General features: G+C 50.6%; 1 protein-coding gene across 11 annotated transcripts in view; it reads right to left on the reverse strand.

Annotated features, from left to right (window-relative positions):
- TRIP12 (thyroid hormone receptor interactor 12) overlaps positions 1–27696 on the reverse strand; it is a 1008257-nt gene that overhangs the window by 112255 nt on the left and 868306 nt on the right. For all 11 annotated transcript variants that reach the window (XM_078668151.1, XM_078668159.1, XM_078668158.1 and 8 more), the window contains 3 exons: positions 6262–6413; positions 5561–5703; positions 2798–2954 (listed from right to left, as the gene is read on the reverse strand). In XM_078668151.1, the coding sequence (XP_078524277.1) occupies positions 2798–2954; positions 5561–5703; positions 6262–6413 (452 nt within the window). The remainder of the gene's footprint in view (positions 1–2797; positions 2955–5560; positions 5704–6261; positions 6414–27696) is intronic.

The following is a 27696-nucleotide window of genomic DNA, read 5'->3' on the forward strand; positions in this document are numbered from 1 at the left end:
AACCCCGGTTAAAGTCAGACAGAGCCTTAGCTCCACAAAATGGATGCTGCCACCGAGACACAAGTCTGCCCTCCTGCTGCTGGGAGTCCTCCCAGCCCAGGAGGCAAGGACAAAGGGTTTCCTGCCAGGGGCGGTGCCAGCACCGTCCCAGACAGGATTTTGTGTATCCTAGGTAGGCAGGGCTTTAGAGGAAGGTGACTGCAAGTGGCACCCCGGTGCTCACTGTGCATAGGCCGGCTTGAACCAGTTCCAGGGGCACTCCAGCCCCTGATCTGGGGAAAGCCCGCCAAAGGAGAGGGGTGTAACCACCCCCCTCCTAGTCCCACCCATAGGGCAGGACTTAGTCGCGTGCCAGCCCCTTTTTGCAGAATAAAGGTAGGAACTGGCCCCCTTCCAAATTAGATCAATCTTTGAATCCTGAACCGACCTTCTACACGAAGAACTCAAGACTCTTCTCAAGATTTCTCCCTTGTGACTAAGGAGTAGTCACCCTGCAGCAGCAGGCACCAACCAAGCATCGCGGTTTGTTGCCAGTCTCTCCTCCGGATCAAGACTGCTCCAGCACGACGAGAACCGGCTTCCCTGGCACCTCTGACCTCAACCTACATCATCAGCCCAGCTGTGATCCGTGGGTGCGACGAGACCTCGAGGGACCGGCCATCTTCAGAACTGCACGACGCTTGTCCAGCACGACCACCGAGTGACCCTCGACTGAGTGCTTTGGGGTAAGAGAAGCCCCGACCCTGAGCAGCTCCAGCACCGAAGTTCAGCCCCCCTGCATCCACGAGATCTGCGTGGGGCCCTTCTGCTTTTTGCTGCTCACCGCGTTGTCCAGGTCACTTGCCCATTGGCTAGTGACCCTCTGACGACGAACTCTAACGACAAACACCGCTGGTCTGGTTGCTCCAGACTGGCCCTTGCTTCCCTTCTTCAGAGAAGCACCCTGGACCCTCCTGGTCCACTCAAGACGCCATTTTAGGTCCACCGCGTGGGCCTTGCATTTGCCAAGACTTGTTGCCCCAATCCTGGGTCCAGCGACGTCGACAGCAAGTACCTTCGTGGGACAGCTCGCACCTCCATCCTGGTCGCCGACAACGCCTCCTGGTCCAAGAGACTGCAGAGCCCAGCAGCGCCCACTCACCTGGCTGAGGTGACTTCGTCCGGTGCCATCCTGGTGCCCACCTAAATCACTGGCTAGTGATTCAGTACTTGGTCCCCTCTGCTTACAGGTTTCTTCTTCCCTGATCCAGGCTTGGATCACCACGAACTCCTTCACTGGCCGCCTGCCAGCAACTTCTTTCTTCAGGCTCCTGGATCTTCAACGAGGGTTTCCGACGCAACTTGAACCCTATGCAGCCGCAGCCCCTGGGCTAGGTAAACTGAGTACTCCGGTGCTCCAGCATAGTCCAACACCCTAAGTGTTCGGATCCACCCTTGTTTTCGACCCACCTAGTCGGGTTCGCCCGAGAACAGTAACTTTGCAAAGTGCTAGTATCCATAGACTTGTTCCCGCATTACGTGTGAGAGTTCCCACTCTGCACACGGCGTCCCTAGGCCTCCTGCTTCTAATCTAAGGGTTCAGCATTGTAGGCCTAGCGTTTCTACAGTCTAGAAAAGTATTACTTACCTGCTAGTAACTTCGCATTCCACTTCTTGTGTATATGGTTTTTCGTGCCCCTCGGGCATTTGTGTAAATTGTGCGACTTTCAGTAATTCTTTAAGAGTTTTGTTGTGTGCTTAGCTCCCTGTCTCATAAAGAGCCAGGGTAGTCTTGTTATAAATAAATATACTTTATTTTTGATAACAACTTGTGTGGTGTCCTTTCACTTGGTGTTCAAGGGGTAATGTGATGGTAAAACAGCTGGCTTAACACGCCCTCGAGAGTCTTAGCCTTAGACTGCTCGTATCCATGCTACTAGGATAGCTGGTCTATAAGGTTGACTTACAACCAATCATCAATAAGGGTTGTTTGGACTGATACATAGTGATCACTAGAATAGTGAGCACTGCATATCAGGCCAACTTCTCACACTCCCCTCCTCACAATGTTACCCTCATACCCTACCCTATAGCCCCAGTAGTAATTTAGAGCTGTGCCCTAAAGCCACCTCTCCTTTTTCTTTCCTTTTGAGCTGAGCCGGTGACGTGGTGTCATAGTCTGAAGACCCGGAGGAAGACCTGAAGGACCAGCCTAGAGCACTGGATACAATACCGATTGTTTTGCCCCATTCTTGACTCTGAATAAACCTACTGTTCCAAAACACTTCTGACTTTTGGCTCCTTCCCTCCTTGTTAACCCGGAAAGGTTACAGTAACAAATGCTTTTAAACGTATGTTGGGTGACAGTGTAGTGTGCATGTGTGTGAGTGAACATAAAGGTGAAATGGCAAGTGATGCCACTTCCGATACAAATGGCAATAACTGAATGCATGATTAGCCCCCCCCCACCCTCATCTTTTAGGAAAACAGGGTAAATCACACTGGAGGGACATCACTAATGAGTAAAATAAGTCATAAGCTGGTCAAACATGCTGAGCAGATGGGAACTATACATACACCCATTTGATGCATTATACCCTGTTCAACATTAGAATTTAAAGGCACTACAAAGAAAGAGCCTGAACATAGAGGCTTTGAAGTATTGTTAAGGAGGACACATTATTTCAGTGGCAATAAACCAAATTTCCATGATGGTAACATACCAAGAGTAAGACGGCAGCAATGCAGATTTAAAGCAGACAAAATATGGGGCACACAATTAACTCTTGCCACAGTTATCTTGGAGAATTTCACTTACTTTTTTTCTGTCCAGTCTGGGTGCTACTCTGCTGTCCTGAGAGTCTGACTGGTTGATTTCTGGGTTTGTGTCGAGTAGTCTCTGCATGGCACGATCTCGATCAAATGCAGTTACGTAAAAAAGCATTTGCCGTGTATCGAAGGGAAAGAAAAATGGGCTGCAAAGAATCACATGGCTCAGTCAAAACTATTTGATACAATCTTTACATTTTCTTACAAACAACAGAATACAAATATGGCCCCAATGTTAGATCAATTAGTTTTCAGCAGAACCAGTTTTACTACATAACACTTTTGTGAAGCTTTCAAAACCTTGGACCGACAGTCCGATGCAAACAGAAACGTAACAGTTTAAGACCCAGATATTCCAAAGGCAGTAATGCCAGCAAAGCTGAGAAAGTAGACATTGCTTTGCATCACAACGTAACTGTACTCTTTAATAATCTTTAAAGAGGAGCCAATAGGAAAGGGCTGCTTAATGAACTAGTGCTTGGGTCTCAGTCTACTCATTGCTACGATGATTTTAACAAACTTGCTTCAGGAGTAAATGCAGTACTTCAGATAACAGTAACTGTCTCCTTATTAATCCATAGGGCTTTTCTCACACTTATGCACACCTTTTTATTTTTTGGTGCTGCATTCACCGGTTTGGACAAAAGGGTCCCACAGCACAAGCTGACAAAGAAGTCAGTTCCAGAATATCTGCTTACGGCTATGCAAATCTTGAATGACAGTTTGAACAGGATCCAAACACTAAGGCAGGTCTCTAACGTATTGGAGTAGACTTGCACTAATAAGGGGCTGAAGGGATGTGTGCTTGTACCCCGGTAACTCAGTTATTACAACTTGCAAAGCACACAGCTGCCCCGCTCCAACTGTAACATTCCAACACAGACAGAAGAACTATGCAGTGAACAGCCAGGTCTTCAACTGCTATTTGAAGCAGAGATAGTCAGAAGTTTTGCAAATTTTTTTAGGTATATTGTTCTAAAACACTGGTGCTATAGCTCGAAAGGAGTGATCGACCTTTCAGGCTACATTAAATCGAGGTACGGCCACCAAATCAGGGCCTGCATATCTTAGAGTCCTATTTGGATTGTAAGGCTACAACAGGATAGATGCGCCATGATTATTCATGATCCAGTGAGTCAAGCACAATGGCTTAAACTAGATGAGTTTCTCTACAGGGAGACAATACAGTCTTCAATTTACCAAAATCTTCACGTTAATATCAACTAAGGCTAGAATTTGGCTTGAACAAGCTATAAATGCTCCTGGAAAACTATGCCACCAGTTGAGAAATGTGGATAGTGGTACACCACATGCCTTCTTCTGGGAGGAAATTACCCAGTTAAAATTGCTAATGTGTTTGCTGTCACTCTGAAGGCTGTTCTACAGAACCCCTATTTGAGCAGCTTTTGGTCCCGGGAAACCTCATACAGCTCCTTTAAGATAGCGCTAGGCAAGTTAGTACTCGAAAATTCTAGGCTCCTGGACTTGTAACAGTCATGTTTTTTTGCAGCAAATCGTTGTACATTTCCTCATATTTAAGGAAAGAGGGGTACCTTTACCTTTCATGTTATTCGAAGCTATGTGTGCAGTATAATTTGTTAATTCCACAAAGTTAGTTTAGGAAGGATTGGGCATAGTTTTCAAATAAGGCAGTAACCTGCATATTATGTGGCTATAAGAAAGACTTTGTCCATTTTCTTGGTCTATGGCCAGCAATGTCCAAAGAATACAGGCAGTGTTTATGACCACTGTTTAAACCATCAGGATATGGTCAATTCTAGATGTCAAACAATTCTGTATGCATCACAGGACAGCATCGCAACGTAGCTAGAGTGAAGGCAAATGTAAAAAAAACTAGATTCTTGCAATTTCCAGATATTATTTACGTTTAAAATTTTATGTCCATTGATTATATTTTGATTAAGATTTTGAATAATCACCAATAAATGCATTTCAACTTTGAACAGAAGGGAAAGCCAGCAGGTTGGTGAGAGGAATACAACTGCTAACTAGTTGAAATGCCAGAGTCTCTTTAGTAATGAAAACAACTCCTTTGGGTGCCATTTTGTCACATACAAGTCCCCTTGACAATGAACAAAATTATTTAGTTATGGAATTAGTTACTACAGCATTGATAAAAAAAATGCCATAAGCTATGTTGATTAGCTTTTCCAAAAACAGCAGAAATTAGACCATTTTATAAACAATTTTATCAGGATTTGTTTTATACAGCCACAGCAAGACACTGTTTTAGAGGCATTCATCACATGAATTTCAAACAGGAATCCTTTAAACTCAATGACTAACTTCAATCACAAAAAAATGGATTAATGGCAACATAAAAACTAAGGAAAACTAAGGAAAACAAAGGAATGTGATGAAGACTTTAGATACTGCAGGATGCACAAACAAAATGATAACCTAAGGCTGTATGTCTAGATCTGTGGGACTATCGACCAAAAAGGAATGACTTGTCCAATGGTATCTTGGTTGTGGCCTTATCCATGTTACTTACTTTACACTTTGAATGACTATTTAAAGCATCTGTTATAACATGGTTGATGACAGTGCACACATCACATGAAACAGTCAACATGAATAATTTATAAGGCACAACTACATTCCTTAAGTGCTACATGGAGCGAAAGGGAGTACAACTGGTCGGCACTATATAATTTTGCTGGTTATGATTTTATCTGCAATGTACTAAACCTTCTGATACATATGAATAGGTGCAAAAACAATTCCTCACCACGTCTTCCCAAGTTCTGTTAGCCACGTTGGTATGTTTCCCGTCATGATCACCAAAGGATCTTGAAGCTGCCGGTTGGCTTTTGCAGTTAGTTTACTGTTATTAAATTCTGATGTTGGAATAATCTCTTTGCAGATAGCATTCTGACTCCGGGAAAAAGATAAAATAATTATCCATGCACTTCAAACATATACGTTATGTGCGCTGCATATTTTAACTTTTCCTTCTGTTTTTTTACTTCACATTTCTGTTCATTAATAACTGGCTGTGAGAAAGGTTTACAATAGCTTTCTCGCAATTCCTTACAGTGGTGAAGAAGCACTATTTACACACGTGGTCCTTATGCCCGTGATATAACAACCCCAGGCGGCCCGCGACTATTCTAAAAATTAAATATTAAAACTGATAAAATAAAATTAATAAAGTATATAAAAATAAAGCACCAACATTGAAAATTTTAAAATATTTTCTATATCTAATTGTTCAATGAACCAAATATTTCAACCTTTAACTATTTGTTTCTATATGTTTGTGTATTGTTTTGAGGTTCAAATCATTGAAATTATAGAGGCAAATGTCGAAAGGTTAACTTACTACAATTAACAAAATTATGCAAATCATTAATTTGCTTTGGCGTTTAAAACAAGCTCAAAAGTAGATCTTCATTTAGCTCCATCTTAGACAATGGTTAAGTTACTCACATCATATAAATAATACCAATATCGACTAATAGCGTGCAAAACTCGCAAAAGGAGGACAACATCTAATGATGGATCTTCAAACGTTATGTTTTCAGGTGGAACAGATATGAGGTAAGCTTCTAAGGGATTTGCCACTGAAGGGCATACACCATCTAAAGAAAAACAAAATATCAATAAATTAATGTCAACAAAAATTCAAAACTAATTTTCCCTCCTTGAGGTCAGGGCAGACTTTCTAGGGTCCACCGTATTGAGAAAATTTAAACAGTAATTAACCTACTTGGGCTATGACACCCAGATGAACAAACTAGGGTCCGCATGTTTCTTTTAAACAAATAATTGACCGGAAGAAATCCCCTCCTGAGCAATAAGAGCAGTTTAAATTTGAATTCTGTTCATCTTTTGCATAGTGTGACAGTCTGTATACCGAGGAGTTCAGCTATGCAAAAGATTAACCATTCATAGCCCACTTGGCAAAATTGTGTAAAGCAAATAATCAATTGACAGTGAAAAGTTTACTAGAAATTTTCCTCCCCATCAGGAGGTCATTTGGTAGACAGGAACTACAGGATTCAGACAGTGATAGTTGAATTATTTTCCCTGTGGTCCGTCCTATCATGGCTTTCCAAACACAGTGAAGTACAACACTTTCTGCACATGACTCTACAGGTATCGCTCAGAGCTCTGTCAACCAACAAACAAAATAAAGTAACATTCATCTCAGTGCTCATCATTTCTATAAAAAGATTAAATAAAAACAAAAAAACTGAGCTAAACACCATAAACCTAAACTACATACAGGGTAGAAAATAAAGCTGCATTTAACAGCAAGGTACTGTAGCAATGTTTCTAGTATCCCTTTTCCTCCTGCCATGGTTGGGATCCCTTTTCAACACTTCCCATCACATTTGGCATAAATAGGAGCAGGTTCAGATGGCTCAAATACACTCACAGGTCACATGGGTAACTAAGTTCAAGTTCTCTTTTTCCCATTCGGCTAAAGGGGGGGGGGTCGAGCTTCTTCCGCGATGATACCTCAGCTTTCGAACAAGCTACCGGAAAGCTTGCGTAGCGAAGTTCCCTTCTCCACTTCAGGAGGAAACTAAAGACTTGTTTATTCAGGCTTTTGGTTAAGCCTACTTAGACTGACCGAGTTTCGGACCCTTGTAACTCTGGTAGGGGTTTACGTTTCTCACAAGCGCTTAGAGACCGTTGGTGATTTGGCGCTATATAAATGACAATAACATAACGTAAGTGTATAAAGCCCATGCCAAACTGATGGCCGACAAAGGATACTTGTTCTGGTACAGTCTTATACAACTCAAACAAAGTGAGCACAGCAACTGGATGAACCACTCAACAACACAGATCTCTCCTGGTTTCACTCTTAGAAAGTCAGCTATTTCTGAAGCATCTCCTGCTGGACAATCAATCCTCCTGCTGAGCCAGGCACACCCCCTTCCCTCTCTCAGCAGGCAGGCCATCAGCTTGTTCCGGGTAAAGTGCAGACTGCAGGTGATGTCCCCTCCCCTGTGGGAGATTGGCTGTCTGGCAGAAACCAGCCCTGGTTACTCTACAGCTCTTCAAGCCGTATGAAGGCTGCAGGTAGCATGATCTTTAGCACCTTCAAACCTTTGTTCTTTTAAGTGAATAGTTGCTCTTTGGATAGGTTTTGGATAGAGTACACAGTTCCTAGTGCACAAGTTACTACTTGTGTAACGATATATCTGTAAGAGACATTAGTTAGTGATAGATTCCTTACCGTAGAATATCCCCAGGCGTCAGACTGGATCCGGAAATATTTTGCGTAGCAATACCCCTGCGCGTCGGTAGGCGTCGTCCGCGGCTCCGCGTCCGTCGTCACAGTCGTTAGCGCCGGAATGACGTCGGAGTACTTAGACGCCGCCCATGCGCGCTGACGTCAGTTCGGATACACAGCTTTTCCGCGCCAGATACGCAGAGCCATGATAGAACCAACACTGGTGCCAAGAAACTAGGGCCCTGAAAGAGGATGACCTTAACCCTAGATATCGGTTCGCAGAACGGGGAGGATGGGTGGGTCGGTAAGGAATCTATCACAAACTAATGTCTCTTACAGATATATCGTTACACAAGTAGTAACTTGTGCATCTGAAAGACACGTTAGTGATAGATTCCCTACCTTAGAATAGATACCCCAGCAATACCAACCCCGGAGGTGGGTCTGCGAACCAATAATCACACCAGAAAGTCCTGGAGGACGGAATGGCCAAAGAAGCCATCCCTCCGGATTTGACTGTCCAGGCAGTAGTGTCGTGCGAACGTGTGCAACGAGGCCCACGTAGCTGCCTGGCAAATGTCCTGCAAGGGCACTCCCCGGCCCAGGGCAGTTGTAGTCGCCGTGGCCCGAGTGGAATGAGCCCTCAATCCAACAGGGGGCTCCTTCTTAGCCATGGAGTAACATGCCTGGATACACAAGATGATCCACCGGGAGATGGTCCGCTTGTGTACCGCCTTCCCCTTCTTAGCGCCCACGTAACCAACAAAGAGTTGGTCATCCACCCGGAACTGGCGTGTGCGGTCCAAGTAAAATGAGAGCGCACGTTTTGGGTCCAGACGGTGGAGCCGCTCTTCCTCTTTAGAGGGATGGGGAGGCGGAAAGAAGGTTGGCAAGGTGATGGACTGCCCGATGTGGAAGGCTGAGACAACCTTGGGCAGGAAAGATGGCTTGGTACGCAACACAACCTTGTCCGGATGGACCGAAAGGAAAGGGGGAGTACAAGAAAGGGCCTGGAGCTCACTCACTCTCCTGGCAGAGGTGATGACAACCAGGAAAGCAGTCTTCAGAGTCAGAAGGCGAAGAGGAAAGTTGTGAAGTGGCTCAAAGGGAGCGCACATCAGGAAAGTAAGAACAAGGTTCAAGTCCCACTGGGGCATCACGAAGGGAACAGGAGGGAACATGTGTGTGATGCCCTTAAGAAATCTATTTACAATAGGAGACTTGAACAGAGAAGGCTGATCAGGCAGCCTCAAGAAGGCAGAAAGGGCAGAAAGGTAGCCCTTGACAGTGCCCAGAGCAGAGCCCTGCTGGGCAAGATACAGAAGAAAGAGGAGAACCTCAGAAAGGGGGGCAGCAAGAGGATCCACAGCCTTTGCTGTGCACCATGCCACAAATCTGTTCCACCTGCAGGCGTATACCTACTTTGTGGAGGGACGCCTGGCTGCCAGAATGACATTACAGACTTCGGGAGGCAAGTCAAATGGCCTCAACTGTCGCCGCTCAATCTCCAAGCTTGTAGGTGGATACTGGACAGGTTGGGGTGGAGGACCGTCCCCTGCTGCTGCGACAGAAGGTCCTCCCGAAGAGGCAGACGAATCGGGGGATCGACTGACATGCTGAGTAGCTCGGGATACCAGTATCTTCGTGCCCAGCCCGGAGCCACAAGGATAACCTGGGCCCGGTCACGCCTGATCTTCAGCACTCTGGGCAGAAGTGGTATAGGCGGAAAGGCGTACAATAGACCGCAACTCCACTCGCGACGAAAAGCGTCTCCGAGCGAGCGCCGCCTTGGAAATTCCAACGCGCAGAAATGATGACATTGCGCGTTCTCTTCAGTGGCGAATAGATCTAACCAAGGCTCTCCCCACTGCTGAAAGAGGCCTTGTGCCACGTCCGAGCTCAGACGCCATTCGTGATCCATCATGCACCGACGGCTGAGTTCGTCAGCCCTGGCATTCAGAGAGCCTGCCAGGTGTTGAACCACCAGGGTCACGCCCTGATGTTCCAGCCACTGCCAGAGGCGCAGAGCATCCTGGCATAGGGTCCACGACCCCACCCCGCCCTGTTTGTTGCAGTACCACATGGCGGTGGTGTTGTCCGTGAACACCTGCACTATACTCCCCCGGACAGAGGGGAGGAATGCCTTCAGTGCTAGACGAATCGCCCGTAACTCCAACAGGTTGATGTGGAGCCGGGCCTCCGCCGGAGACCAGAGTCCTCTGATCTCCGCCTCTCCCATGTGACCACCCCAGCCCTGGAGGGACGCATCCGTCACAACTACGTGCTCCGGGTGGGGTAGGGAGAGGGATCTGCCACTGACCCAATCGCGTTCCGTGAGCCACCACTGCAACCGTCTTGCAGTGCCCTCCGAGATCAAGACATGGTCGGACAAGTTGCCCTAATGCTGGGCCCACTGAAACTTCAGGTCCCACTGCAGAGCCCGCATCTGCCACCGGGCGTGACGCACCAGAAGGATGCAGGAGGCCATCAGTCCAAGAAGCCGCAGCGTCAACCTGACCGAGACTCGGGATAAAGGCTGGAAGATTGGAATCAGAGCCTGAATATCCCGAACCCGCTGTTCGGGAGGGTAAACCCGAAACTGCGCCGAGTCCAGAACCGCTCCGATGAAGAGGAGCTTCTGAGAGGGACACAGGTGCGACTTCGGCACATTGATGGAGAACCCCAGCAAGTGCAGGAGGTCGGCCGTAGTCTGGAGGTGGCTGACGACTGTCTGGGGCAAGCCCGCCTTCAACAACCAGTCGTCGAGGTAGGGGAAGACTGACACCCCTAACCTGCGTAGATGAGCTGCGACCACCGCCATCACCTTCGTGAACACCCGTGGGGTGCTGGTAAGGCCGAAGGGGAGCACAGTAAACTGAAAATGCTCGTGGCCTACGTGAACCGCAGGTAACGCCGGTGGGCCGGCAGGACGGGGATGTGAAAATAAGCGTCCTGCAAGTCCAACGCTACCATCCAGTCTCCGGGGTCCAGGGCAGCCAAGACCTGAGCCAAAGTCAGCATCTTGAACTTCTCTTGTCGGAGGAAGCCGTTGACATTCCGTAGATCCAAGATAGGGCGCAGGCCCCCCTTGCCCTTCTTGGGCACCAGAAAGTACTGGGAGTAACATCCACACCCTACTTCTGGCCCAGGAACGCGCTCGATGGCCCCCTTGGCCAAGAGGGCCGTGACTTCCTCTTGCAGAAGTTGCAAGTGATCCCCCGACACGCGGTGGAATTGCGGTGGCTTGGCTGGAGGGGTCGCCTCGAAGGGGAGGGAGTAGCCCCTTCGGACGATTTGCAGCACCCACCTGTCCGACGTGACAATGTGCCAGTGGGAGTGGTGATGGCGAACCCTGCCTCCCACAGGCGTCACATGGGCCTGGAAACTCGGAAGGTTTTGAGGCAGGTGCTGCGGAGGGAGGTGTGGACTGGCCTCGCCGCTGACCCCGACCGCCGCTTCCCACGGCCGCCACCGCGCTGCTGGGTATTCTGCGGTGCGTGGCTGGCAGCACGTGTGGGGACGCCCCTTCCGTGGCCACGAAAGGAGCGAAAGGCACCAGATTGCTGGTGCGTGGTCGAAAGGCCTAAGGACTTGGCCGTAGCCCTGGAGTCCTTAAAGCGCATGGTCTACCTTGTCGCCAAAAAGGCAACGGCCATCGAACGGCATGTCCAGAAGAGTGGCCTGGACATCGGCCGAAAAGTTGGCGGACCTCAACCAGGCGTGGCGTCTAACTGCCACCGTCGTTGCCATCGCCCTGCCCAGTGAGTCCGTGGTATCCAGCCCACGCCGGATAGAGTACCGTGCTGCATCTCACCCCTCCACAAGGGCTTGGGCGAGTTTAGCCCGGACCTCCTCCGGGCATTGTGGCAGCACGTCCGCAACCGTGTCCCACAGGGTGTGGGTGTAGCGGCCCAAGAGACACGCGGTATTGACAGACCGAGAACACCTTCTTCCCGAACTGTTCATATCTCTTGGATTCCTGATCGGGCGGGGCCGTCGGGAATGCGGTCTGGGAAGTGGAGGCCTGGATAACCAGGCTCTCGGGGGTGGGATGGGTGGACAAAAAGCAAGGGTCGCCCGGAGCCGGGCGGTAGCGTCTGGCCACGTTCCTATCCACAGGCGGACCTGTGGCGGACTTGGACCAAGTGCCCACAAGAACGTCACATAAGGCTTCATTAAACGGCAGCAGAGGCTCACTGGAGCTTGCCTGCGGTTTAAGAACCTCAGTGAGGAGATTAGTCCTCACGGCCGCAACGGGAAGCTCAAGGCCCAAGGCCTTGGCTGCCCTCGTTAACACTACGCTATAAGCAGCCCCCTCCTCCGTAGCCACGGTGGGAGGGGAGACAAATCCAGTGTCTGGCGAGGTGTCAATACCACTGGCCTCCCCAAGCTCATATGTCCAGTCCTCTTGAGACTGGCACTCCTGTGCCAGAGGGTCCTCAGACCCCTCCCAATCACCTCCGTCACCAGTCTCCTGTAACCCAGGGTCAACAGACTGGGCCTCCTCATAGAAATAAAAATCTCCAAAGGCCGTCTGAAGCGGCGCCCAATGGCGCCGTTCCGGCGCCAGAGTCGGACCGAAGGGAAGATTGGGGACGGCGTCCACAACGGGCGCCGGGAGCGACATCTTCGGGGCCGGCGCCGGTGAGGTCGACCGGCGACGACCCGGATCCGGAAGCGGGTCCGGTGAGGTCCTGCGGCGCCGGCGGCGCCGGGGCCGAAGCACCCGGCGGCATCGGGGTCGAAGCGCCAGACCCGCTAGGGCCTCCAGCCGGGACCGCTGGGCCCGAAGGCGCCGCGGGACCCGGCTGAGGAGGGAGGGACCTCATGGCCATGAGGTACCGCTCGACCTCCTCCGGCGTAGCGCCGTGCCCAGGGACCCGAAGGTGTGGGGCAGGCGGCGACGCTTGCGACTCTCTAGGAGCCGCGTGGGCGGTGTCGCCCGAACCCCAGGCCGCATCGTGCGAGTGTCGGGGTGGGTCGGAGGAGCGATGATGCCGCTCCGACCTCTCATGCCTCTTACCTGAGGACTTGGATCCCGACGACTGATGTCCACTCCCGGAGCTGCGAGGACTCCGACACCGCGACCGGTCCCTCGACCTCCCGTGGGACCGGGACCTGGAATGGCGTGGGGCCGATCTGAACATCATCTGCGCCATCTTGCCCATTCCTCAGACTCACGTATGAACATACACGACAGCCATTTTAGGTACCATGGTCTCCCTGTTCACGATCGATCATCAGCGCACTTCCCTGACCCTGCAAGCATCCCCCATGCACCCTGGCTGCCCCCGCTCTCACATGCACAAGTCATGAACCCCCCCCTTCCGCATGACTGTCTCTGGGAATCACACCCTGCGCCTGACCAACACCTCCTTTCCTTCCATGAATACCCCTCTTTTGATAAACCCTTCCTCTACGCTCGATTGTCCACACCGATCCTTCCTTTCATGAATATCTCTCCTTTGATAACCCCTTCCTCTGAGCCCGATTGTCTGCACGGACCGCTGGTCATCCCTTAGCCTGAGGATACAGTTTATTGCCCACTACTGTATGCACTCGCCCCTCTTCAAAGGAGCTACTATTGATCATGACCTCCCCACCCCCTGAGATTCGATCAGGCGCACACATTCCAAAGGAATCGGCGGAACACTCAGCTGCGTGATAGCCCCCTCCTATTGTATGGGGGGTGAGGACCTCTACTGTAACCACGTGTTGGAATGAGCCGGAACTGGGGGGTACCGGGGATGTCTTTTTTTTCATTACTTCACAATGTCTTTATTGTAATAAAGAGCGGTCACATGTCGTAAACCAGTGTATAAAAGGCCAGGCCTCAGAGAGGCTGTTAGAGAGCACCTCGAGACGATAACTTGTTGTCCGATATGATGTGTTCTGCTCCGTCGGAATAAAACTTGTTTCCTGTCTTCCTGTCTCCAGCGCCTGCCTCTTTATTTGATAAACTTCGTATGGTATTAGAGGCGTTTAACGCCGGGCAAAATTACTTAAGAAACCGACTAAATCGCCTGACCATTTTTCTGATTTTCATCAATTGGCGTCCCAAACGTGGGGCCCATCAGCGACACGTGGATCCAGTGGGAGAGGTCCCAACGACAGAGTGAACGACTGCAACGATCGGGAGAGCTCCTGTCCGATAGACCCTCGTCTGACAGCCGATCATCCGAACTTCACTGGTTCCGAGCAGACCTCTCCCGAGTGATCTACGGTCCTGACTGGGAACCATCAGGAGTGCCGCGGTAGCAACAGAGAGTAGAGGACGATTGGGCGCTGGAAGCGGAAGACGAGAAACTGTCCATGCGGTCCGGGTAAGGTCGTGACACACGACGAATTGCGAATTGATTGATTGTTTGATTGATTGAAATACTAGTATTTGCTTTGTCGCTCTTTGAGATATTCGCTGCCTGCAAACGGGGAGGAATAGGAATATTCTATCTCCCTTTGCGGATAGTGAAGGGTAGGTAACGCGGACTTTTGTCCCCCATTGTAATCTGCCGTACCTATTTTTCTCCCCACTGATTGATTGTCCGAACATAGATTGTTTGGAGTATAGTTCTTTTGAGGTTCTCTGCTTGCAAATAACGTAGAATAGCAATATTCTGTCTAGTCTTTGCAAATAGTGAAAGATAGGTAGTGCGGACCTTTGTCCCCCGTTGTAATCTGTCATGCCTGTCTTCTCCCCACTGATTGGTAGTTGGTACAACCCGGACCGCTTATTAGAGATGAACCATCCAGCTCCATTGGAAGGCACCCCTAATAAGGACATGTTCACTAAACAAGGACTAGTCGCTATAGCTTATAGTAAGTTATGGCATAAATATACAAAAAAGGACCCCGAAAGTCAGTGGCCACTGATAGGTTCCTTTGATGATCATAAAATAAAAACGTTAGAAGCAGCTGTTAGAACAAATAAGGCAACGCCCACCATGCTCGATAGTATCGGCATGTGGCGCAAAGAAGCAGAGCAACGAAGGAAAAGAGAAGAAGCAAAAATAGGGAAAGAGTTACGAAAGGCAGCCCGCCTGGCCGCTAAGGAACTAGATGAAGAAATAAGAAGGAGAGAGGAAGTTAGACAAATGCAAGAATCAGGGTCGGCAGGCCAATGCCCTGTTAGGACCCCCTCTACGCTCTACCCGGAGATGCCCTCCAAACAACGGGCAAACGACGAGTTACTGCTAGGTCCTCCGATTATCTACATGCCCCCTCCTTATGCCCCCTGCCAGCCTCTAGCACAGCACCTACCAATTCTGAGTGCGGGCGAGGGTGACCCTAGCGCCCCGGCTCTTACGGCCTTCGCACCGGCCACATTGGTAACAACATCAGATGAACTCGAGACTAGCAAGCAGCCAACAGCCAGACCAACTAGGTTGAGCAAAGACGAGCGGGATGGGATTGACAAGATAGCAAAGACACTGGTAGAACGGAAGGAGAGTGAAGAATATACGATGGATATGCACAATTCACATGCCGGTAGCCACAGACGGCATTTCATTTTACGGTTCAGCTACCACACCCTGAATGCATATGAGGATAGGTATCAAAATAAGGGTCCTGCTAAGCTGACGGCTCTATATAGAAAGGTCGATATTGGAGATGGGACTGAGCGCGATGTGACGGACCTCTTCATGCAAACGCTTGAAGTCTTCCGCCACCTCACGGAACAGAAACCAGAGGTTAAGATCACAGTCCCTGAAACGGCTGAGTCCCCATTAGAAGTAGCCAACACTATGATGCCTATCAGAGAAGCCGCCCCCTACAGGGTTCCCCCCCCAAGAGGTCAGGGAACAAACGACGATATCAACCACGCAGATGCAAAAGGGAGGGTTGTGTACAATTGGGTTTACCAACCATGGGATCGACAAGATATTTTAACCTTTAGGCAAACCCTGCCTGATTTAAGCAAGAACCCGACAGCATTTTACACCGAATTAGGCACAGCCTTGGGTTCAACGATAATGACTCTAGCAGACATTGATTTGTTTTTCGGGTTATGTCTGCCGGCTGACGTGTGGAAGCAAATCCGGAAAGCCGATCACACAGATCTGTTCGGACATACCTGGAATCAACTCAGTGAGCTAGATAGACGACGAGAGCCCGGAAGGAAACCGATAAAAGACACGCTGGAACTTCCGGACAAAATAGTTCAGAAGCTAAAAACCTTGATCCCAGAGAAAAAGGTAGATTGGTCAATAGTTACGGCTTGCCGTCAGAAACCCCAGGAAGACTTATCAGAATACTTCTCCCGATTTGAAACAGTGTTCTCCGACTACAGTGGCCAAGACATGACCACCGCAACCGGACAACACCTATTTGTGCAAAACTACGTAAAGGGTCTGTCACGAGAGGTTTCCCAAAAGTTACAAACGAACGAGAGTAGTTGGGGGGCCTCCAAACCCGCCGCTATCCTCCAAATGGCTCAGTACTACGAACACCAAAAGAATGAGAATGATAGGGCAATCGAGAGAAAGAAGAAAGATTTGAAAGAAAGGGTGATGATAGCCCAGATACAAGGGGTGGCAGTCGGGAAAGAACTACACAGGGGGAGCTGCCAATCAATCGCCCCTAGAAATCCACCCCCAAAGGACCGCACATCCACTCCCTACTCTGGACGTAGGGACATAGAAGATAATCAGTGTGCATTTTGCAAAGGATTCGGGCATTGGAAGTCTCAATGTCCGGCTCTTCTGGAACTAATTAAAAATAAAGAAACGAGGGACATGACGAATGGCCCCAGGACTAGAGGGCAGGGGCGGGGGTACACAAACGACACCAACAGCGACAGACCAGGAAGATCGAACACATTTGACCGTCCCCGACAGAACCAGTACCAACTATCTGACAGTAAGAACACTCCAGACTTCGCATAGGACTGCCAGGGGCAAGGGAGGGATCCAGTCGAGCTCTGTGTTGACCAGCAAGGTCCTTACGTCACCGCTAAGGTCCTGGGTACAAAGTCTCCATTCTTGGTAGACACTGGAGCGACACGTAGTGTATTATCAAAGCGACTGATTCCAAGGGCACCCTTGTCTGGCTCACACATTACATCCATCGAAACCTATCGAACGCCCTCCACTAATCCCCTGTCTGTACCTATCTCCTTTGACCTAGGAAACAACCCCACTGACACAACATTTCTGCTCTCCTCCAACTCCCCTGACGCCATTATGGGTATTGATTTACTAAAACATTTCCGAGCTACTATTAGGTGTTCCCCAGATGGAGTCCGAGTCATCCTGTACGACAACCCGAGCATGTCCAGATCCCGCCCCGCACGACATAAGTACTCTATAACTGATGCTGACCCATCCTTGCTCGACACCCTACCCCTGTACCTATGGGCCAGAAACGACTCGGATGTAGGACGAATGATGATCGACCCTGTGCACATAACTGTTCGACCAGACGCAATACTCCCGAAACTCCCACAGTACCGGATATCGCCCGAAGGCGAGAAGGCATTGGTAGCGATTATTCAGTCCCTGGTAGATGCAGGAGTGGTAGAGGAAGTGGTTAGCAATGTCTGCAACAGCCCTATCCTACCCATTGTTAAGAAGCAAGGTGAGGGAGATGAGAAAGCGTACCGCTTCATCATCGACCTGCGAGAAGTCAACAAAGTGGTGGTGCCACAGTACCCCGTAGTCTCAGACATCACCACCATTCTGACCCTCATCCCGTCCACTGCCACCACCTTCACCGTTATTGATCTCAAGAATGCATTTTTCTCTATCCCCATCCATCCAGACAGCCGTTATCTCTTCGGCTTCACCTTAAAAAAATCGCTCGTACCGATTTTGTAGAGCTCCCCAGGGCTACACTGAAAGTCCCAGCATTTACAGCCAGGCCCTAAAAAGACAGCTGGACGCCGTCCAGCTACCAGATGGAGTGGTGTTGATCCAATATGTCGATGAAATCCTTTTTGGCGGCCGACACCACTCCACTTGCAATCACGGCCACTATCCAACTCTTGCACTTTCTTGCGGAGAATGGCCACAAAGTCTCCAAAAAGAAACTGCAGTTCTGCCAGCCTCAAGTGACATACCTAGGCCATCTCCTGTCCAAAGAAGGGAGGAAACTTACGCCCGACCGAATCCAAACCATCCTAGACACCCCCATCCCAAAAACACAGAAGCAAGTCCGTTCATTGGTGGGCCTTACCTCTTTTTGCCGACAATGGTTACCAAATTTCAGTCTCATTATAAAGCCCCTACTTTCCCTGTTGGCCAAAGATGTTCCCTTCCCACTCCCTTGGACCCCCGAATGCCAAGCGTCCTTTAAGGAGTTGCGGGATGCCCTTTGCTCGGCACCCGTCCTAGGAACACCAGATTACTCCAAGCCCTTCTCCCTCTTCACTCACGAAAGGGAGGGATGCGCATTGTCTGTTCTAACTCAGCCCATAGGCTCCAAACAACGCCCTTGTGCCTACTTCTCTGCCACTCTTGACCCAGTCGCCAGAGCTTTACCTGCCTGCCTTCGAGCAGTAGCCGCCGCTGCTGTCTCTATCCGTCAGAGTGAGGGAATTGTACTTTCAAACTCTCTCACGGTGTTAGTACCCCACGCAGTAGACACCCTTTTGAACCAGACCAAGACCCAACACCTGACTAGTGCACGACTGACGGGGTACGAATTGACTCTACTTGCACCCCACATCACTCTGAAGAGATGCACAACTTTGAATCCTGCTACACTGTTGCCCATGCCCGAAAATGACCCCGATGTGCCCCCTATACACGACTGTGTGACCCTCACGGATGAACAGACTAGGAGTAGAATTGACCTCCGAGACATTGCTTTTACAGACCCTGATGGAGAACTATGGGTAGACGGCTCTTGTATCAAACTCCCAGACGGCACCACTTCAGCTGCCTATGCGGTGACGACAGCCCGAACAGTAGTTGAAACAGCCCGCATCACGCAACGATCCGCACAGGCGGCAGAGCTAATTGCCTTCACACGAGCATGTATCATAGCAGCAGGAACCACGGCGAACATTTACACGGACAGCCAGTATGCCTTCGGGGTGGTTCATCATTTTGGGCTCTTGTGGAGGGAAAGGGGATTCCTGACGTCCCACGGCACGCCCATCCTTCACGGAGATCTAGTCTCCGCCCTGATTGAAGCAGTTCTCCTCCCCAAACGATTAGCAGTGATCAAATGCCAGGGACACAGGAAGGTTACGGACTTAGTTGGACAGGGAAACGCACTGGCCGACATCACTGCCCGAACCACAGCTGAGAATAGGACGACGACACGCATATATGTGACCAGGTCACAAGCAGAAAAATGGACTGACGCTAGGGAAACGATTAGGGACATCAAGTCGGCCAGCACACCTCACAAACTGACTGAGTGGGCACGGGTGGGTCTAAAGGACGATGAAGGCTGCTGGCGGACAAAAGACACAAACAAATGGTTGCTGCCTGACTCATACTTGATTCCCATACTGACTATGGCACACTCCCCTGCACACATAGGTTCTGCCCCCATGATTGAACTCATTTCCAAAGTCTGGCACAACAACAAAATCCCCGACTCAGCCAAACGCCTGGTCCAGCAGTGCCTTATCTGCCTACAACACAACCCCGGGAAAGGAACTGTGGTACCCCGGGGAGGGTTTGGGATCCCCGACCACCCCTTTGAGGTTCTCCAGATGGATTACATCCAGCTGGAGAGATGCCAAGGCTTGAAGTACGTATTAGTCATTGTATGCGCCTTCAGCAAATGGGTGGAAGCCTATCCAACCCGTGATAACACTGCCATGACTACTGCCAAAGTACTACTGAAAGAGTTTTTCCCTCGCTACGGCCTTTGTCGAATTTTATGGAGCGACAATGGCCCCCACTTCATAGCTGAAGTTATCCAACTAATCTTGAAGGGGCTGGGGGTAAAGCAGAGGTTTCATGCGGTCTTCCACCCCCAATCCGCTGGCCTAGTTGAGCGACACAATGCTACACTGAAACTGAAACTGTCAAAGATAGTGGCCACCACAGGACTTAAGTGGCCAGATGCCCTCCCACTGGCATTGCTATCGATGCGCTCCACTCCCACTAAGCACCACTTGACCCCCTACGAGGTTGTGTTTGGGCGACCAATGAACCTCTGGACTGCCCCCAAACCGACCTCCATTCACGACGTCCCCGACGTCCTGCTGTCAGATTATTTATACAAATTAACTAAAACGTTGTCTGTCATTCATCAACAGGTGCAGCAGGCCATCCCCGATGCTTCCAGGGGTCCCGGTCACGATATCCAACCGGGAGATTATGTTTTAGTCCGGAATTTTCAACGGGCAAAGAGTCTGGAACCCCGGTGGACGGGCCCCTGGCAAGTACTGATCAACACTCGGACGGCTCTTCGAGTAGAGGGGAAAAGGCACTGGCTGCACGCACACCACTGCAAGAAGGTCTCCTCGACCCTGGCCACGACAGAAAACGTCGACACTCAAGAAGAGCTCCTGAACAAAGACCGGCCATCACTGAACTGCTATCCTGATACCGAGGCACTTGAACTTGCAAAATTCTCTGATCCCACTGTGCCATCCCGGGAAGGGTATTTCCTGCGTCAAAAAGGAGGGAGCTTCGGCTAAGTAGACCACGGACTAAGTTAAAATCTCAGAACGGTGGCCTAAAACAACCAAGGGTTACCCGGAGAGAAGCTAAACAAAGTCTGTGGTTCTGCCCATTACCGAGCACCTTGAAGATGATGGAAGCGCCAGATAAGAAGATGATGGAAGCGCCAGATAAAAAGATGATGGAAGCAACCGGAAATACCCACTACAGGAACCCAAAGGCTGACAATTTGCACAAATCAAAGACAATCGCCTTCTTCATTCTCTTCCTCCTTTGCCTCCTCCTCATGACTTCCTTCTGGATCTTGGAGGAAAGCACACCCGCTCATCAGATATTGCCGACCACTGCACAGCCAACCACCATGAAAGAGCATCACCTGATCTCCCTTTCGCCTCAGCTCCGAGAAAGGCGTAAGGAGTTCTGGAACAATTCCTTCGTGCAACTATTGCACCAGCACAACCTTGCTGCAAATGCCACGAACTGCTGGGTCTGCGGGTTGCTCCCGCATGCCACTGGACACTCCATCCCCTTCATCCCTTCTCCTTTCTCAGTTCACGGCTCCTGCCTCGCCTGGTTGATCCTCTTGCAGGAAAGCCACAAGGACAACGCCGCTTCTGGTCAAACAGTGTCACACTTCTACTATGGGTTCTGGCTGAACAAAACAGGAAGGACGTCTGCCCCCTTTTGTCCTGTGACCTCAGGTTCCGCCTTCCATATGAACATCCCTGCCAAAGAACGAGTTGAAATGCAAGTGCTCCACAATCCAGCTAGACCCACCTTCTCCTACCTGCGGAAGCGAACGGCTGCCACTCTGACTGTGGCCCTGTCTGTCATCAATGTCACAGGTCTCGTGTGCCTCGAAGGCCAGGGAACGCAGCTGGTGGGTCACAGTTCCTGCCACATCACCAGAACATTGGTCTCAGTTGATCCCCCCTCCTTTGTTGCTTCTCCGAATATGTACTTTGTTTGTGGCATCAAAGCTTACACTTGGCTCCCGAAAGGTTGGAGGGGTACGTGCTACATCGCCTTCATTCTTCCCCCCACGTATGTGGCCCCAGCCTACCATCACCGGCAAAAGCGCGCCGGAGACATTGGACAAGCCGACTCCACCGGAGCACAGTTCCTGGATGCGGTGAAGGGACTTGTTCCTCTGTGGGGCCCAATGGCAAATAGCCGCGCTATCCGACACCTGACTCAGGCAGTAGAAACAACCATTAACATCACGGCTGGCATCCTCGCTAACAACACGGCTGAGCTTCAGGCAGTCCGCCTGGTGGCTCTTCAAAACCGCCTTGTTCTAGACGTGGTTCTGGCCGACCGTGGAGGAGCATGCCGCATCATCGGCTCCAGCTGTTGCACCTACGTGCCAGATAACTCGCCTTCAGTCTACAAAGCAATCGAACACCTCCACAGACTATCCTCAGAGGTTCACCAGGAGCAAGAAGGATGGTCGCTTGGAAGCTGGTTTTGGGACACTTTGAAGGACTGGGGATGGAGGTTGTTTATATTTATACTGATACCAGTCGTGGTACTGTGTGGGTGTTGCTTAGGTATTCAATGTTTGCCACCTTTGTGTTCACTCATTTCTAACTGTATGTGCCCTAAGACTTTGGACTTTAGAACTGAGCACACGAGTCCCCTCTATGAGATAGAAATACGTGGTCTTATGGGGATAGATCCGAATTGACAAGCTGGCGAGACATGTTAAAAGGGAGGACTGTGGAATTTTAGTTCGTGATCTGAACATCATCTGCGCCATCTTGCCCATTCCTCAGACTCACGTATGAACATACACGACAGCCATTTTAGGTACCATGGTCTCCCTGTTCACGATCGATCATCAGCGCTTTTCCTGACCCTGCAAGCATCCCCCATGCACCCTGGCTGCCCCCGCTCTCACATGCACAAGTCATGAACCCCCCCCTTCCGCATGACTGTCTCTGGGAATCACACCCCGCGCCTGACCAACACCTCCTTTCCTTCCATGAATACACCTCTTTTGATAAACCCTTCCTCTACGCTCGATTGTCCACACCGATCCTTCCTTTCATGAATATCTCTCCTTTGATAACCCCTTCCTCTGAGCCCGATTGTCTGCACGGACCGCTGGTCATCCCTTAGCCTGAGGATACAGTTTATTGCCCACTACTGTATGCACTCACCCCTCTTCAAAGGAGCTACTATTGATCATGACCTCCCCACCCCCTGAGATTCGATCAGGCGCACACATTCCAAAGGAATCGGCGGAACACTCAGCTGCGTGATAGCCCCCTCCTATTGTATGGGGGGTGAGGACCTCTACTGTAACCACGTGTTGGAATGAGCCGAACTGGGGGGTACCGGGGATGTCTTTTTTTTTCATTACTTCACAATGTCTTGATTGTAATAAAGAGCGGTCACATGTCGTAAACCAGTGTATAAAAGGCCAGGCCTCAGAGAGGCTGTTAGAGAGCACCTCGAGACGATACCTTGTGTCCGATCTGATGTGTTCTGCTCCGTCGGAATAAAACTTGTTTCCGGTCTTCCTGTTTCCAGCGCCTGCCTCTTTATTTGATAAACTTCGTATGGTATTAGAGGCGTTTAACGCCGGGCAAAATTACTTAAGAAACATCGACTAAATCGCCTGACCATTTTTCTGATTTTCATCACCGGAGCTCGAGCCACTTGCGGGACCGCTCCCGCCTAGCCTTCGACATCAGGGCCCGGCAGTCGGAGCAGGTGCGGTCGTCGTGGTCGAGGCCTAAGCACTTCAGGCACCGGCGATGGGGGTCCGTGCCCGACATCAGTCAGTCGCACTTCGAACAGGGCTTGAACTCTGGCATCCCTACCGGCACCGTTGGAGTCGAAGACTCGAGTAGAGAAATGATCAAAAAGTTTAGTAAAAAAATGACTAGGGGTAGAGAGAAAAAGAAGAACTGACGTCAGCGCGCATGGGCGGCATCTAAGTACTCCGACGACGTCATCCCGGCGCTAACGACGCCGACGATGGACGACGCCTACTGACGCGCAGGGGTATTGCTACGCAAAAAATTTCCGGATCCAGTCTGACGCCTGGGGATATTCTAAGGTAAGGAATCTATCACTAACGTGTCTCTTTCAGATAGACACTTTAATACTCTGTGGTGTAATTCTCATGAAGGTTTCACTGTCTATGAACTGTGTAGTAGAGACTGAATTCTCTTCATAGAGAAAAGTGTTAACAGTACCCACTTTTCTACTTATAGACACTTCTTTCCTCAATGTAGGTTCAGCGGCTGTCAGGGGTTTGATACAGGCAAAGAACGTCCGTTGTAGGGCATAAGTTATGTAACACAACTTCAACATCCGGAGGAACGTGGTTTTCCCTGAACAGTTGTATACAGACTGAACACTGTGTGCAAGATAGGTTGCCCTTTCATCTGTGGTTTATAGTCAACGTTTACTCAGCTACCCATGAAGTGTACGGTATAGTGTCAATGTTGCACAAAACGTATGAGTTACTTACCTTCGTAACGATGTATCTGGTAGAGACGATTCTAGCAGCAGATTCCTTAACGTACAACTATCCCCAGGCGTGAGACTGGATCCAGAATTTGTTTTGACACCGCATCCCTGCGCGCCGACATCACGCGACTCCACCCTGGCGTTGTCCGTGTACGTGATTTCAGCGAGGTCACATAAGTCCCGCCCCGGCGTGCCTACATCAGTTTTCTTCGGATAACTTTTCCGCGCTACAGCGCGGAGCCATCAGACAAAACTGTGAGAGTATAGGAACAGTGTGCGGAAAGCAGAAAAATTGGACAAAGGGTATGGTGAGGAACAACACCATAAGGGCCAGTGCCAGACACTGCAGTACCTAAAGGCAGGAAAAAGAATAAAGAACAGAGCACAGCCCTGAGCAGCAATCCTGTCAGTATGGAGATAGCCCCCCCTGGGGACAGGAAAATATGAAAGAATATCACGGCAACATACAGTGGGACTACCACCCCAACCAAGAACGATGAATGGGAACCAGTCCGGGACAAACAAGGAGCTGCAAGACTCCAAGACAACCCCATCACAGAGAGCGACAATCCCCATAAGGAACAAGGGCAGAGGCCCGGCCAAAAGATTCCAACGCAGAGGGGTCAGAATCCCTAGTAATGAAAAGAGCGGGGGAGGGGGAGATAGAAGGTAGGTAACTAGCGCAGAAGGGCACAGAAGTACCTATAAACCTACCCTCCAATGTGCCCAAAAAAAAGGGGAGGAAAGGAACAAATAAACAGGATGAACATCCTGCCAGAAAGAGCGACAGAATGCGCTCACTGAAGACATAGCCACCCACAGGGAGGCGAATGCAGAAGACCAAGCCAAAGGTCCTCGCAGAACGGGAGGAAGGGCGGGCCGTGAAGGAATCTGCGGCTCGAATCGTCTCTACCAGATACATCGTTAACGAAGTTAAGTAACTTGTACATCTGATAGAGACTACTAGCCGCAGATTCCTTAACGTAGAATAGATACCCTAGCCATACCCAAAGGGGAGGAGGGTCTGCGAGAGAACCTCTCCAGCCTGGACAAACACAGGGCCCCAATAGGGGATGAGGCACAGGGACAGGGAGAATAGCCCAGTCCCCCCAGGCAGAAGAGAACCTCATCATCTCTGAAGAATACCGGCCCAGAAGGGGGTGCCTGATGACAACAAAAAGAGGCTGCCCAACCCTCATCAAGCAGGAGGAAGCAAGGACAAGGCGAAAGGAGGCCAGAGTACCCCAAGCCTGGACAATGAACCAGGGATCTCCACCAGAAGCCCCAGAGGTACACGCAACGCAGAGTAGTAAGAGGGGTCCCCCGTCAACCTCTGCCTGTGATTGGACGAGAAGGGCCCTCCGGAAGCCCCTGTGGCGCCACCAGCGGCCGCCGGCACCTAAGCGACCTCACCTCGGCCGAGGCCACCGCCTGTCCCGGCAACACCCCTGACACCACAGGGACTCCTGCGGGAGTTTGCGGTGAAGCAGAGGCGCCGTGTGTAGGAAGGTAGATCCCTGACTATGGTTGCCCCCAACTTTTTGCCTGGTGTTTGGCTGGTTTTCTGACTTAGTTGACCTGGGGCCCTGCTATTCAGGACCCCAGGCCCACTGCTCTCTCTGTTAAAATGGATTCCATGTACCTTAAGTACATATCTAATTGGATACTGAGTCACCTTATCAGTCCCTGTACAGTGTACCTTAGGTACCCAGGGCATAGGTGTACCCAGGGCCTACCAGAGGCTGCAGCATGTATTATGCCACCCCTGGCTGGCCATCCAAATCTGACACAACTGGCTGCACGACAGCTGGGGCAAGGTGGTGTAATCACCCTTTGCTTTAGATATAGTATACCTATATCTAAACCTACAATGGACACCTATATTCCTATCAGTCACTCCTATGGCAGGCCTTAACAATCCTGAAGGCAGAGTGCATGGGATAAGGTGAAATGGTGCTCTGGCATGAGCTGAGCCCGTTTGCAGCTTGCGGTACCAAGTCCTAATAGCTGTTCCACGATAACGCATACCATATACTCTTAAGTGCATTATAATCCTCGCGGTTAAATGCCAACTCTGGTATCGCTTTATCAAAACATGTCGAGTAAGGTGTCATACGAATTGGAATACTAACCCCTCGCCAATTCTGGCGACGGGGTTAGCATTCCACCCTTCTAGAGGGACACAACATGTATGTAACCTGTAACCCCAGTTAAAGTCAGACAGCCTCAGCTCCACAAGATGGATGCTGCCACCGAGACACAAGTCTGCCCTCCTGCTGCTGGGAGTCCTCCCAGCACAGGAGGCAAGGACAAAGGGTTTCCTGCCAGGGGCGGTGCCAGCACCGTCCCAGACAGGATTTTGTGTATCCTAGGTAGGCAGGGCTTTAGAGGAAGGTGACTGCAAGTGGCACCCCGGTGCTCACTGTGCATAGGCCGGCTTGAACCAGTTCCAGGGGCACTCCAGCCCCTGATCTGGGGAAAGCCCGCCAAAGGAGAGGGGTGTAACCACCCCCCTCCTAGTCCCACCCATAGGGCAGGACTTAGTCGCGTGCCAGCCCCTTTTTGCAGGATAAAGGTAGGAACTGGCCCCCTTCCAAATTAGATCAATCTTTGAATCCTGAACCGACTTTCTACGAGAGGAACTCAAGACTCTTCCTAAGATTTCTCCCTTGTGACTAAGGAGTAGTCACCCTGCAGCAGCAGGCACCAACCAAGCATCGCGGTCTGCTGTAAGTCTCTCCTCCGGATCAAGACTGCCTAGCACGACGAGAACCGGCTTCCCTGGCACCTCTGACCTCAACCTGCATCATCAGCCCAGCTGTGATCCGTGGGTGTGACGAGACCTCGAGGGACCGGCCATCTTTGAAGACTGCACGACGCTTGTCCAGCACGACCACCGAGTGACCCTCGACTGAGTGCTTTGGGGTAAGAGAAGCCCCGACCCTGAGCAGCTCCAGCACCGAAGTTCAGCCCCCCTGCATCCACGAGATCTGCGTGGGGCCCTTCTGCTCTTTGCTGCTCACCGCGTTGTCCAGGTCACTTGCCCGTTGGCTAGCGGCCCTCTTACGACGCTTCACGACGACAACCACCGCTGGTCTGGTTGCTCCAGACTAGCCCTTGCTTCCCTCCAAAAGAGGAGCACCCTGGACCCTCCTGGTCCACTCCAGACTCCATTTTAAGTCCACCGCGTGGGCTTGCATTTGCCAAGACTTGTTGCCCCAATCCTGGGTCCAGCGACGTCGACAGCAGATACCTTCGTGGGACAGCTCGCACCTCCATCCTGGTCGCCGACAACGCCTCCTGGTCCGAGAGACTGCAGAGCCCAGCAGCGCCCACTCACCTGGTCGAGGTGACTTCGTCCGGTGCCCTCCTGGTGCCCACCTAAATCACTGGCTAGTGATTCAGAACTTGGTCCCCTCTGCTTACAGGTGGTCTTCTTCCCTGATCCAGGCTTGGATCACCACAAACTTCTTCACTGGCCGCCTGCCAGCAACTTCTTTCTTCAGGCTCCTGGTTCTTCAACGAGGGTTTCCGACGCAACTTGAACCCTATGCAGCCGCAGCCCCTGGGCTAGGTAAACTGAGTACTCCGGTGCTCCAGCATAGTCCAACA

Source organism: Lissotriton helveticus, chromosome 11 (genome assembly GCF_964261635.1).
Source record: "Lissotriton helveticus chromosome 11, aLisHel1.1, whole genome shotgun sequence".
Classification (NCBI taxonomy): domain Eukaryota; kingdom Metazoa; phylum Chordata; class Amphibia; order Caudata; family Salamandridae; genus Lissotriton; species Lissotriton helveticus.